The sequence below is a fragment of the Anser anser genome, assembly GCF_964211835.1.
Source record: "Anser anser genome assembly, chromosome: 2".
In the NCBI taxonomy this organism is placed as follows: domain Eukaryota; kingdom Metazoa; phylum Chordata; class Aves; order Anseriformes; family Anatidae; genus Anser; species Anser anser.
In genome coordinates this window covers 24,999,051-25,012,556 of record NC_139721.1, presented here as the reverse complement: position 1 = coordinate 25,012,556, position 13,506 = coordinate 24,999,051, and the positions used below count along the sequence as shown (strand labels likewise).

General features: G+C 46.0%; 1 protein-coding gene across 4 annotated transcripts; it reads left to right on the top strand.

The window, feature by feature from the left end:
• Positions 1-5,991: 5,991 nt before the first annotated feature.
• PDP1 (pyruvate dehydrogenase phosphatase catalytic subunit 1) lies at positions 5,992-13,506 on the top strand (the record flags this gene model as incomplete). 4 transcript variants are annotated; one of them, XM_083824780.1, is made up of 2 exons in its annotated part: positions 5,992-6,148; positions 9,484-13,506. In XM_083824780.1, the coding sequence occupies one exon, from the start codon at positions 9,528-9,530 to the stop codon at positions 11,133-11,135; it is 1,608 nt and encodes a 535-aa protein (XP_083680906.1). In that variant the 3' UTR covers positions 11,136-13,506. The 4 variants fall into 4 exon arrangements, with proteins under 4 accessions (XP_083680906.1, XP_083680905.1, XP_083680908.1 ...); XM_083824779.1 differs by having other exon boundaries at positions 6,043-6,157; XM_083824782.1 differs by lacking the exon at positions 5,992-6,148 and adding an exon at positions 6,483-6,543.

The following is a 13,506-nucleotide window of genomic DNA, read 5'->3' as shown; positions in this document are numbered from 1 at the left end:
CTAAAAACTCCCGAGGACAAGAAAGGCAGTCTTAAAGCAGGCCTGGTGGAAATGGTCACAGTCAAGATTTATCTTACAGCGAAAAGCCTGGCTCAGGAGCATGGCTTTGTACTGTTGAGATCCACAGGATCTCTCAGAGGGAGGTGTCAGTTCCTCAGTGTCAGCTCCTCCAGTTCCTCAACACCATAACAGAGCTTGACTTATCTCCTAAGACATGCTGTTGTTCCTTCCTCTGGTTCCTATCTCACTGTGTGAAGCTTATTCCCTGTAACTGGAAAACACTGGTCTAATTTTCACCTTGCGTCCGCACCACCTGCTTTTCCAGGAGAGCACCCTAAGTGTCCGGTCAGCTGAGGTGAGGGTAATCCCTACCCCTGCACCGACGACTGGTGTCCGACACGCAGGAATCCACCGCGTCTTGGCTCAGAGACAGCGGCCGGGGTCCCGTGACCTTCTGCTTAGGGCACTCAACCTGGAAGAACAAAATAATTCACTGGATCTGGCCTTAAGATTTCAGATATTTTAAAACGTTTATATTAGTTAGACCACATTCTCGGTTATTTGTCTGTGTCTAGACCGAAGCTAATCCTTACAACGGCCAACAGGAAAGTATTTTCCTTGTTTTGCGAAGCCCACTGTCTGAGGACAGGCAGACAAGCCAGGCTGAAGGTAGGAGGACAAAACAAATACGTTTTTGGTTTGTTGTTTAAAAATATAACCTAAACATACAGTATAAAGCAAAGAGTAAATATTTATGTAGGTGGGTTCACTTGAGATAGTAATTCTATTTATTAACCAAGGAAAACAGTACCCTAACTCATCTTTCTTCTAACGAAAAAATAACAAACACTTATATTTTTGCATCACATACAAATTTTGAACCCCAAAGGACAGAGCTGGGTCTTATTTTTCCAGTGCTTAGGCAAGAATAAACTGCAGGAAAGTAAATAGGAGTGAACAGGAGGTCACTTTTGGCCGGTAGCCCTCCTTGTTACAAGTGGAAACGGGACCTGATCTCACCCTGGGCAATAAGAGATTAGCTCAGAGGCCGTTCCTGGTTCTAAATCTAAATTTCCAGTTTCCTTTCATTTCCATCACTACTTTCCAAAGTACGCCCTCGTGCCAGGAAGATAGCACCCCCTGGAACTGATTGCTTCTCCTCATTGCTGGGGAAATTGCTGCTCTTTAGCATTCATATTTGCCTGGCGAGATCTCAGCCAGACAGCTGTTTGCACAGACTGGCTGCCGGCTTTCCGTCTCCTTACTACGGCGATCTCACACAGAGAAGCAAGACCACGTTCAGTTACCAATCTCTGAAAAAATCTTTAATTTCAGGAGTATCACGTATGGTAAAATGAAACCGGGATATCATTGTCCCAGCAGTGTTAGGTAAAGGATATTTCATCTGTTTCCGTCTGGAAAAATTCAGGCAGATTCCTCTCCCCTCCCAACTTGCATCTCCACTACTTCCCCTGGAGCCTTCTGAATCTTTTACACATCAGCCACCACAACTGCAAATGCAGTTACCTTTTTAAATGCCTGTAACAAATTTAAGAAATGCACACCAAGAGCAACAGCTGGAGAATGGATCAGCCCCTTCAGAGCCAGGATTGTTGAAGCCAACCTCCTGATAGCCTGAAATTGTTTCCACATAGAACAGGCACTGATAATGTCATAAGTGTCTTTCCTGAAGCTTGCCAAAAAGTCTTTTCCACTGACATTTCGGTGCAGTATCTCCTTTACTTCAGCAAGTTAGCAGAATGCTTTGTTCCTGTACTGGGTCTGGCTGGGATGGAGTTAACTTCCCCTGCAGCAGAGAGTGGTTGTGGTGGAGTTCGGCTGCCTAGCAAGGTAAAACCACCACAATTCCTCAAATTGGATACCAAATCCTGAAAGATCTACCCAGATGAAGTGCGTAGGCTAGAGCACAGCTCCTATAAAGTGCAAGAAAATGTATTTAATTATCTGCTGATGAGATCTGAGGAATATGATAGGATGGTGCAAGGAAGTCCTGAAGGGCAACAGGCAACAGACACAAGCTGAGCAAGAAAAAGCCTGTTTAAGGGGAAAAAAAATCTTCACAAAACAAGTGGTGAAGCATGGGAACTGGGGCTCAGGCAGGCTGGAGAGTCTCAGTCCTCAGAGGTGTTCAGAACCGGCCTGGCCGAGGCCCTGGACAGCCTCACTGAGCTGTGCAGGTGGCCGTGCTCCGAGCAGGGAGCTGGGCTGTGGGACCTCCAGAGGTCCTGCCCTAGATTATCCTGGCTCTGGGACACTGGATCCCAACTGCTTCGTTTTGGAAAGGAACGGGGCGTTAAGATACGAAGAGCCTCCAGGGAGACGAAATAAGTGGAACCATCCTTGGGTCCCACAGCGATGGCAAAATTGGCCCTGACAGCAGCTGCCTCTGGGATTCCCCACCGGCCTCCCCTCGCCTATTTTGGAACAGGCAGCAGGCAGAAAGGAATCACCCGAGCCGAACCTCCTGTACTAGGTGGCTCAGTGCTGCTGGTTCTCTTAAGAGACATTTTTAAAAAGTCACCTTTTGTAGGGCGTACCGTAAAACTTCAGAAACATTTGCCGCATCCAGCTGCGTGGAAGGAGGACAAATGCACCGTACGCAGCAAACGCTCCCTGAGAGGGCAGCAGAATACATAAATGTGCAGCCAAAACCTTTTTCTGAAGCAGTCTGAATGAAGATCACAGGCCATCGCTGTCTGCAGGTATGCTGTCTGCTTCGAGCTCTAATGACACGTTTATTTTTGCCACGTAATGCTTCTGATTTCTGCTAAAAATAAATGACTGGAACAGGCTTACATTGCTGTCATTGCTTCTGTGGTGCTTTCAGGAAAGGTGACAAGATTAGTTTAGTCTTGTCCTATCCTTCCTATTTATTCAGTACATGCCATGTTTCTCTGCCTTGTTTTCCCCTTTTCTTTTGGCTTTCCAAACTTGTATGACTCTTCTATTTTTTATTTTTTTTTAGTGCTCCTGGCCAGCATGCCAGGTGGAAGTGTTTGATCTGTGCATACGATTTTGAGACAGGTTTTATAGGCGACTGCTCTTTTCACTAGGCACAGCAGCACAATGGCATTTCGGAAACACTGTGTGCAAAGACATTGTTAAAACGTTAAGCAGTCAAGGGCTATAAAATCAATCGAGGTATTACCCTGTAGTCCTGAACCGGCTTTCAGTACAACTGAACCGATACAATATTTATACATGAGGCACAAAAACTTGTTTAAACTAGAAGGCTATTACAAACACTGGATTTAAAACAAAACCCTATTGCAACGATCTGTAATGCAGTCTCTCTGGAAAGCTTACGGAGAAAGCTTGAGGGTAACTACTGCAGCAGTTCAGCTGCAGTGATAATGCATGGCTGCCTATCGGCTGCAGCGCAGAATTACCACTGCTGGCAGCAGATACAGCAGACAGGAACGGATGTGTGCCGTCCCACTCCGCCGATAAACCCCGCATCCAGAGAAACAGGGAGACTCCACGTATTCTGAAGTAGCTGCGAGCAGTTGCTTTTCCACGAGTACCCGATGCGAATGCCAAAACGCGCAGCCGCGTGTTTTTATTCACACGTTTTCTTTAAAATCAGCAAAGCGGCCGGTCGACTCAAAGTGCACAGAAAGGTCTTGGCAGCACCAAGGTGAGGAGAAAGCAAACCTAACTTTCCAGTCAGACTGCAACGCGCAGCTTCTGGCACGCCAGCTCGCTCGTATCAGTTGAGGACCAAAATGTCAGCCAAGTTTTAGCATTTCAGCTTTCATTTGCAGGATTTACACGCGAAGGCCGAATTTTCTCCTCTTCTCACTATGTTAAAATACAAATTCTATCTTTTGGTCAAGGAGATATGTGGGATCAACGGGATACGATCAGACGAGGAGCCACGGCCTCCAAAACCAGCTCTAAAAGTAGTTCTTCTGGCCTTAAATCAGGAAGAAAAAGGGATGAATAAGATAAACAGGGTGACATAACTCTTAACCTTGCAGTTTCACAGCATATTACGGGGAATGGAATTAATGGTCACAAGATGTTCTGAAGACCAAAATTGCTAAATGCTAATTATTTTGTGGATTTTTTTTCTCCGTAGATAACTACAGGCAGTGACATTTTCTTCAGAAGTCAAACACAAATTCACCCTACAAAACCCGTACTTCCAGTTGGGAATAGGAGGTGATCAGTGGTGACTTCATCCCAACCCATTTCTGTGCATCTGCTCATACAACGATCACTTAAATAGACCCGGGCACAGGTCTGCCTTCCCACAGGCTTTTATCTTCTGATGGAGAAAGAGGATGCCTCAATTGTGCCTTCTTACGTAGTCTTTAGGAACTTTCTAGTCTCGGGCGCTTTACACTCACTCTTGCTGAAGTAGAAAATGATGTAAATGGTTGTTGTTACAGCAGACCCTGCCAATCTATTTCTATCCATGTGCTACCGTTGAAAAAGAATGTAAATTATTCATCTCCCATGCCATTTAATGAAGTATTTTATGTGCAATGGTGTCTGTCAGATACCATTAACTTGCTTTTTATTTTAAAATGGGCTTCAAAGAGAGGATGATGGTGTACTTTTTTAGATAAATAAATGTCACAAAAGTTACCCAGAACACCAATAAACTGTCATTTTAATATTTTGTGCTTTCAGCTACTACTGTGGAAGACCTGTATATTCAAGGATGGCATCATACCTTCCCAGCTGGTTTTCATATACAGGGTCACCAGGCAGAACTTTTTTATATCCTAATTAGATATCTTGAGTCTTTTGGGCAATACACACAGAGATTTTCCTGTTTCCTCTCCTCATTTCTGTATACATCTGTAAACAACCTACCAAAGCTGGATAAAAATGAAAATATAGTCAAAATTATGGTTTCATTACAGCTGTTAAAGGAATGCTTATTGCAACACTTCACAGGTAGCTGCACATCTGCTGCCAACGCCACACAGCACAGCAGAGCAGGCATCCTGGCCACCCTAGAATTAGAGGCATGAGGGCACACGCACCTATAAACAGAGATGCTCAAGGAAACCTAAACATTGCTGAATTTATGCTGTTCTTGCTTTTGAAAAATGTATGCAGAGAATCCAGGCTGGCTCAAAGCATCTCAAAAAAACCTGACTGTTGCTCTGGAGATGTGGAACGGGGACAGGATTGTATCTAACGGGGGGGGGGGGAAGGGTGGGAAGGCCGCCACTCTTGCTGCCTGTTTCCTTGGTCAGCACGAAGGGCGCTGCTCCTTTGGGCAAGGGCTGCTCCTGCCCCACAGCTGCTGCCCTCAGGCCGTTCCTCGCTGGCAGCAGCTGCCAAAACAATGATATTCCCAGAAATGGGGCTGGTGTCACTGAAACACAGGGGCACAAACGTGAAGCAGAAACCCCCAATGCTGCACCATGGGCTTTGGCGGCCTCCTGCAGCATGAACAGGCTTTGTGGCCGCGAAGGCACCTCAGGAGCATTTCAAGGTAGGGACAGAAGAGCACATTTCCCTCTTTTAAAGTCACTTCGGACTCAAAAATCAGCACGCCACGCGGAAGCTTTTAACAACGCCCCTGCTTTCAGCTTTATTAACGGTTAGCAATGACAGGGCTCTGCCTCCTGACCCAGGAGGAAGCCACCACGCCTTTCCCTGCAGCTCCTCGGCGGGGCACCGCAGGCCAGCAGGAGGCCGGGCACAGGGCCTCCACCACACATGGTGAGAAGAAGAAGAAGCTCCGGGAAGAGCCGGGGGCCGGGGCAGGGGCAGCCCCACGATCACCGCCTCAGGAATCGCCTCAGCCATCGCCCCCCCCCCCCCCCCCCGCAGCCTCCCCCTCCCTCTGGGGGGGGCAGTGGGCGTGGCTCCGCCGCCGCCGCCTTCCCGCCTTCGCGCCCCTGCGCGCGGCGCGCGCGCAACGTCCCCTCCCCCTCTGCCTCCACCCGCGCGCCTCAGCGGCCGCCGAGCCTCCGCGTCACGTGCTCCCCCTTGCCCTCCGCGGCAGCCAATGGGCGGGCGCGCCGCGGGCCGCGCAGCCTATATAAAGCGGCGCAAGGCGGGGCGGCCTCGGCAGTGAGGCGGCGGCGGCGGCGCGTGTGGGTGTGCGCGGGGCGGTGCCTGCGGCGGCTTTCCCGGCTGCGGCCGTCCGGGAAGGAGCCAGGTGAGCCAGGTCTGCGGCGGCGTGGAGGGGAAGGAAGGAAGGGCCGGGGGGATGCGAGGGGGGCTGCCGTGTTAACCTGGGGGGGGGGTAGCGGTGGCCGGCGGGGCGACCCGGGCCCTGCCCTGCCCCGCCCCGGGGGAGCGGGCGGCGGCGGCTCGGTGTGTCCGCGGAGCGGCTGCGTGTGTGCTGTGCCTCCCTCCCGGCGTCCCCCCGGGGCGCTCCGTCTTCTCTAACAACCTCTCCGCCTTTGCTTCTTCGCCCTCTTTTCTCCCCCTTCCTTCCCTCCCTCCACCCCCCCCCCCCCCCCCCCCCGCCCCGGGCTTCTGCTTTGTGGATGTTGGCGGCTTCTTGTTGTGACAGGAGAATGTGTGTGTGCCCCGGGCCCAGGCGGATCGGTACGTATCTCGCACCGGTGGGGGGGGGTTTGGGGGTCCCCGGGGCTCAGCCCGGCCGGCAGCAGGCTCCTGGCCGCGCCGAGCCTGCCTCGTTCCTTCTCCCCTCCTCTCCAGCAGCCTTCAGGTCAAGTGTCTGACAGCGTGGTTAAGGAGGTGTTTTGGAGGAGCCTGGCAGAGCAGCATGAAGTGGCCTTCGTAGGACAGTTGTAGTAAGCCCTTGTTAAAGGAAGGGAGTAATATGCTTCTGTTTTATCAGTATAGAACTACAAAACCCATAAACTGACCATCTGGCTCATTATTTGCTGTGTCTGTGGCCTGGGAAGTAGTATTTGTACCCAGTTCTGGGTCTGAAGAGGCTTTAAACACTGTCTTGATACCAATCACTTGACAAATCTTGGTTGGATAGTAAAATTTCTACTTCATATCTTTTGTCCAATCATCTTCATCTACTTGAGGTCTTTAAGTACTTCAGGGCTAGCTGCAGTGTGCTGTTGTTTTGGGCATCCATGTTGCAGGGGTAAATGGGAGAGACTTGGAATGGCTTCAGTTGATGTTGGAAGACTTGGAATTTCTCTGACTTGATCAGCTGGGTCTAAAATCAGGCACACAAAGCAGATTTGTAAAAGCTGGCATGGATTCATTGTGAGAGATACAGGCAGTGGAAAATTGGAGGCTATTTTCTTCATGCATCCTCATAGGTTTCACTAAATATTTGCTAAAAAAACAAGGATAGAAAAGAAGCAAAATAACTTCTAGTGGCACTGCAGGGCCAGCAGTACACTTATAATTTTGCTTCATCATGGGTCAACAGCAAAGCTGTCGGAACAGCTGTAGACCGTGTATGGGTCAGCACTGAGCTCAAGTATGTAGCAGCCAGGGCAGCTTGCCTCAGCAGGAGTCTAGCAGGAGACCAGTGTGAGATCCGAGGTGCTGCTGTAGACCTGACATGTCTGTAGAATGCTGAGGATCCCATTCTGTAATCAAAGTTGTTGCTTTTAAATGTCATGTGAAGAAATATACATGACTGTTACCAAAATAGCTCTTGTATAATTAGAAGGCACTAATAGACTTCAAAATCTATATTTGGAGTTGCAGTTCAGTTCTGTCATACTGTGTGCATATGAAGTCTGGGCTGGAGAAAGACACTTTCTGGGAAGCCAAAGGCTAGCATAAATTTAGCTTAAGCCTGGAAGTTCAAGCCAGTGCACTGCTGCTGAGTATATGGGCAGCTGGCCGGGGTCCACAGGACTGTGACCGAAGCTCTCCCTTGTAGCTGAACCACAGAAAATTGGCCTGTTCAGGCATTGTAGCTGTCAGTAGGAGACCTGGGAGAGGTCAGTGGACAAGAAATTTTTGTTAGTGCAAGTTCAGATTGACAAGCACTTCCTCAGGGAATGAAGATACAATGTGAGAAAGCCAGTGGAATGGTAAAACGTGAATTTTACTTTTCTCAGTCACAAAATATGTAAAATGCTGAAAGCAGCAGGGTCCGATCCTAAGGAGAAGAGGCAGGCTTGGAGAGAAGAGCACTGCTTGCTTCCTTCTCTTCCAACACAGAGAATGGGGTGTGTTCATGTGTTTATTCTAGATACTTCTCAGCTGATAGACTGCCACAGAATTCTGATCAATGGGAAGCAGAGAATAGGTGAGAAACTAGTGCCTAACAACACTTAGGGCTGCAGAAGCCTTGTATAAGAACTCTAATTTTTTTTAGAAGAAGCAGTTATGCTGAAACTTAATCATAAAGAAACTGAATCATAGAAGATGGAAGGAGAAAAGCGAATTGCCATTAACTGTGTACACTTTGCATAAAAGAATGCAATTCTGCTCTTTTCCCACTGGATTTTTTTCTAGTTTCACGCTGTGAAATGCTACCTGAGAATGAAGCATAATGAATAAGAGGTTTAAGAAGTGCTTGTGCTAATGTTGTGATTGGGTATGGAAATGGGGACAAGGAATGTGATGTTACAATAAGTTTTTTCTAGAGGAATTAAAAATTATTAGGGAAACTTATGTATGGCAAAGTATTAGTGTTTTTCTTGGGCACTAAATGTAGTTACTTTACTGTAGCACTGATCTAGCTTTGGGTTAGTGTGCGTGGCTCTGTTCTAGTGATGGAAGAAAACACAGGTTGTATGTAGTCTTTCAACTGACTAGATTTTTTTAGCAATTTATAATCCTAAAGCTGAGGTAGATCAGCTGTTAGTAGCAGATGTACGTTTTCTACCACTTATATTTTTATCTGACAAACTAGAAATTTATCACCTAGACTCCTGTGGCTGCTTTGTATATATATACACACACCATGATGTTATGCAAGTGTGGCAGTTTTGCATGTGAAAGGGGGGAGAAGGAACAAAACTTGCTATTGGCTTCTCTTTGCCTAAAATAGGTCTGCTGTCTGCTGCTTGCTTTTTATCATCCAAAGCATCTTCATCTTAGTGCTGGTTGTCTGTCATCTGGATGCTGTTTCTTTAGTGTTATGTTAGTGTTTCTTTAGTGTTACGTGTTATCTCTTCGGTCTCACAAAGACCGCATCTTCCTGTGCCACATCCGGCTCTGTCAAGTTGGGATCTCAGGAGCAGCAGGAAACCAAACCTCCGTAGAAGCCTCGTGGAGCATGGCGCTGCTCTGTTGCATTGCTGTGTGCTAATTGTTGCCTGAAGTTTTACATGGAGCTGCATTGTCTGTCTGGATTGCTGTCACTTCCTTACTGCTATTTGAGTGGCTGTAAGAGCTACCGCATCTATGCTGAGCTTCTAGGTATGATGCAGCTTATTTTGTTGTAGCCCAGTGCTGTGTAAACAAGCACTTCTTCCTCTTCTGTTTATTTCATATTTTAAGCAACTTTGTTTAGGGGCTGTAAAAGTCTTAACTCAGACTTCTGGGGAAAAATCTGTTAGCTGTCCCCCTAAGCACAGTTGTTTTCTTGTGTTTCAGCAATTCCAGTCCGAAGCTCCAGGCTGCCATTGCTGTCTGATGCCATGCCAGCGCCAACTCATCTGTTCCCATTGATTCGTAACTGTGAGATTAGCAGAATATGCAGTACTGTTTGTTACTGCCACCATAAACATCTGTGTTGCTTTTCCTCTCATTTCGCTCACGGTCACTTCAGATATGCGCCTCAGAAGAGATTTGCAGCACTTTATAGGCCAAAGGAGAACTTTAATCATTTTATTCATGCGAGGGATTATGCTTCTACACCACAGAGATTTTACCTCACTCCTCCACAGGTCAACAGCATCCTGAAGGCAAATGAATACAGTTTTAAAGTCCCAGAGTTTGATGGCAAGAATGTGAGTTCTGTCCTTGGCTTTGATAGCAACCAGTTGCCTGCTAATGCTCCAATCGAAGACCGGAGAAGTGCTGCCACTTGCTTACAGACACGAGGGATGCTTCTGGGTGTGTTTGATGGCCACGCAGGCTGTGCTTGTGCTCAAGCTGTCAGTGAGAGACTGTTCTACTACATTGCTGTCTCTTTGTTACCTCATGAGACTTTACTTGAAATAGAAAATGCTGTGGAAAGCGGTAGAGCTCTGTTGCCTATTTTGCAGTGGCACAAGCATCCCAATGATTACTTCAGCAAAGAAGCTTCCAAGCTTTACTTCAATAGTCTGAGGACTTACTGGCAGGAGCTGATCGATCTCAATAGCGGAGAGACTACTGATGTGAAAGAAGCTTTAATTAATGCTTTTAAGAGGCTTGATAATGATATTTCTCTGGAAGCTCAAGTAGGAGATCCAAATTCTTTTCTCAACTACCTAGTTCTGCGTGTAGCATTTTCTGGTGCAACTGCCTGTGTGGCCCACGTGGATGGTGTTGACTTGCATGTGGCAAACACAGGTGACAGCAGGGCAATGCTCGGGGTTCAGGAAGAAGATGGCTCTTGGTCTGCAGTTAATCTCTCCTACGACCACAACGCACAAAACGAACACGAAGTGGAACGGGTGAAAACGGAGCATCCGAAGTCTGAAGAGAAGAGTCTTGTGAAACAAGACCGTCTCCTGGGCCTGCTGATGCCTTTCAGAGCTTTTGGCGATGTGAAGTTTAAGTGGAGTATTGAACTACAGAAGAGAGTGGTTGAGTCGGGCCCGGATCAGCTGAACGACAATGAATACACCAAGTTTATTCCTCCAAATTATCACACTCCCCCTTACCTCACAGCTGAGCCAGAGGTCATCCATCACAAATTAAGGCCGCAGGATAAGTTCCTGGTTTTGGCTACAGATGGGCTGTGGGAGACTATGCACAGGCAAGATGTGGCTAGAATCGTAGGGGAGTACCTCACTGGGGTTCACCATCAGCAGCCCATAGCTGTTGGTGGTTATAAGGTGACTCTGGGACAGATGCACGGTCTCTTAACAGAAAGAAGAGCGAGGATCTCTTCAGTATTTGAAGATCAGAACGCAGCGACTCACCTGATCCGTCACGCAGTGGGCAATAACGAGTTTGGCACTGTGGATCACGAGCGGCTGTCCAAGATGCTTAGTCTTCCAGAAGAGCTGGCTCGAATGTATAGAGATGACATTACGATTATCGTGGTGCAGTTCAACTCGCATGTTATAGGTGCATGTCAAAATGAGGAACTGTGAATTTTCATCTAGTGACCTGGTTACCAAAGCTGTAACAATGGCCAGTACGAGCAGCAGATGGAAAAACAGACAAACTCAATAAGTGAGCAAACTCGTTGCTTGCTAGATTCAACATAATCTATTGTTCCTGCCTTCCCATGGAGCTCTAGATAGAGGGGGAGTGCTATTGACCTAACATAACTTGAAGAGGAAGTCACAGTTTGGGGAAAAGAGGTTTTTGTAATAACTTTGCACTATTGATTTCATGAATGCTGCTAGAACAATGTCTTGAATTTGGCAGAGTTGCATGAGGGAGGGAAGGGAGGATTAAGAATTAACTACCAAACATCTGGCTGTTCAAGAAGCAAAGCCTGTTAACATCTGTAAATATCACTGTCTTAAAAGATGAGTAACAAGGAATGTCGTTGAATTCTTACAGGGCTAATTCTTGCTGAGTAGGTGTGGTTATTTGTGAATATATCGACAACCTTTTCCTCTAAGTAGGAGGATGACTTTAACCGAGTAGGTCTTCAATGTAAAAAAGTTATCTCACTCTCATATAGACAATGTCATTTGCTTAAGGATATTTGTCTAAGTGTTGACTTTCAATGCAGGTCTAAGCCATAATCAATACTTGAGATTCTGTTCTGGTTTAATCATATCTTTATACGCAGTGACTTCTAAATGTCTGTGCATCAATAGCTTCTTGGCTTGTGGGTTTCTGCACAACTTGTAGGGCAATAATACATTAAAACATGCAGTTAAGATATCAAGTAACTTTGTGGAGGACTTCAGGATGAAGGAACTTTCAGACTCCTCAAAAAGAGTCTGTTGCTAGTCAAGACTGTGTTGGCTTTCCTAAAGGTCATGTCCTTCATGTACTCCACCCTGTCTGGTGTTACTTATCTGGTAAGATAAAACCTTCACCTGAAAAGATCAGGAAATCATTACTAACTTCATTGTGGCTTTGTAATTTGCACTCGTTTTTACTTTGGCTGTTTCAAGTGGTCACATAATGGATGTCTTGCACTTGAACACATATTTGTAAGAATGTCAGATTTAAAAACTACAAATTACAAAAAATGAAGTATGGCTTGTACATAGGGTTTTAGTTGGGGAAACTAACTGGCATGCATGTGTATGTTTAGTGGCTTTTCTCTCGCAGCTTTATTAGCAGCTCTGGTTCTCTGGACAGCTGGTGTATGCATGTTCTTACAGTCCAGAATGTTACCACATGGCAGTCTCTTAAACGGGTCTGTTTGGCTTGTAGTGGTTGAATTTGAACCTAAAAAGTATTGTCCTGGACTAAACTCGTGTGCCTCAAGTTGTTGGGCTTGTAACTGTACAAAGTAGGGACTGACAACTAACTTAAAGGTCGTCATTGCGTCTGTTTTAGATATGTTACATTGTACAGATTCCTCTTCAGCTGCCCTTAATTTAAAAATTGAGATGCTGGCTAAAATACCAGTCCTTGGTGACTGAGAGAACACTTGTAACTTGACTCATGAATTCTGGAGAAACTCTAGATCAATCATAGGTCAGCATATTTGATTTCACAGAGGTGTTCCAGTTAAAATAACTTCCTTAAGCCTTCATTGCCAATTGAAAAAGAAAACACAAACACTTTAAAAAAAAAAAAGCCCAGCTTAGTTTGGTTAGTTGAGTAATGTGGCACTTTCCACTGAATGCAAATATTTCCAGCTAAGCCTACAGTTACATAGGGTACACTTAGCTTGAACAACGAACCTGTGCTATAGTAAACACTGACTCCTCAAACTCACGAGTGCTGTGTGTACTTAGTGGCCTGCAGCTTTAATATGCCTTTCTTTACCCAGCCCGAAAATACCAGGATCAACTTTGCTGTAAGGTTAATGATATCTTCAGTTTGCATCCAAGGTGTGAACAGCCCTTCTTTATTTGAAGGGAAAAGGGGAACTCTAAAATGCTTAGACAAGTACTGGCTGTTGACATTGCTTCTGTATGTTGTGTTTTGGTGCCTGTCTTTAGCTAGGTCAGTAGACTCCATGTTCTTCTATCATTCAAATGCAGTATGTATCTAAGCTGTTACAGTATTTAACTTTCTTACTTTTTTTTACTGTTAAAGCTCTATTACTTGTATTGATGTATTTAACCTATGATTCTTGATACGGATTTGGTACAAGTCATGGCTAGAAGAAATGAATATTGGTCCCATGTACACAACTTTTGAGGAAAAGCTGCTTTTTGTAGTAAAGATGCATATGTATGGGGTCAGACAATAGTATTTATGTATTGCTTGGAGACTTGCTCAGTATGTATGCAGTGAACAGAAACAGCGTAACTGCCTGCTGAACAGGTGATCTGAACAAATGTCTTTTAATAGATTCCAATAAAATGATCAATTATGCAGAAA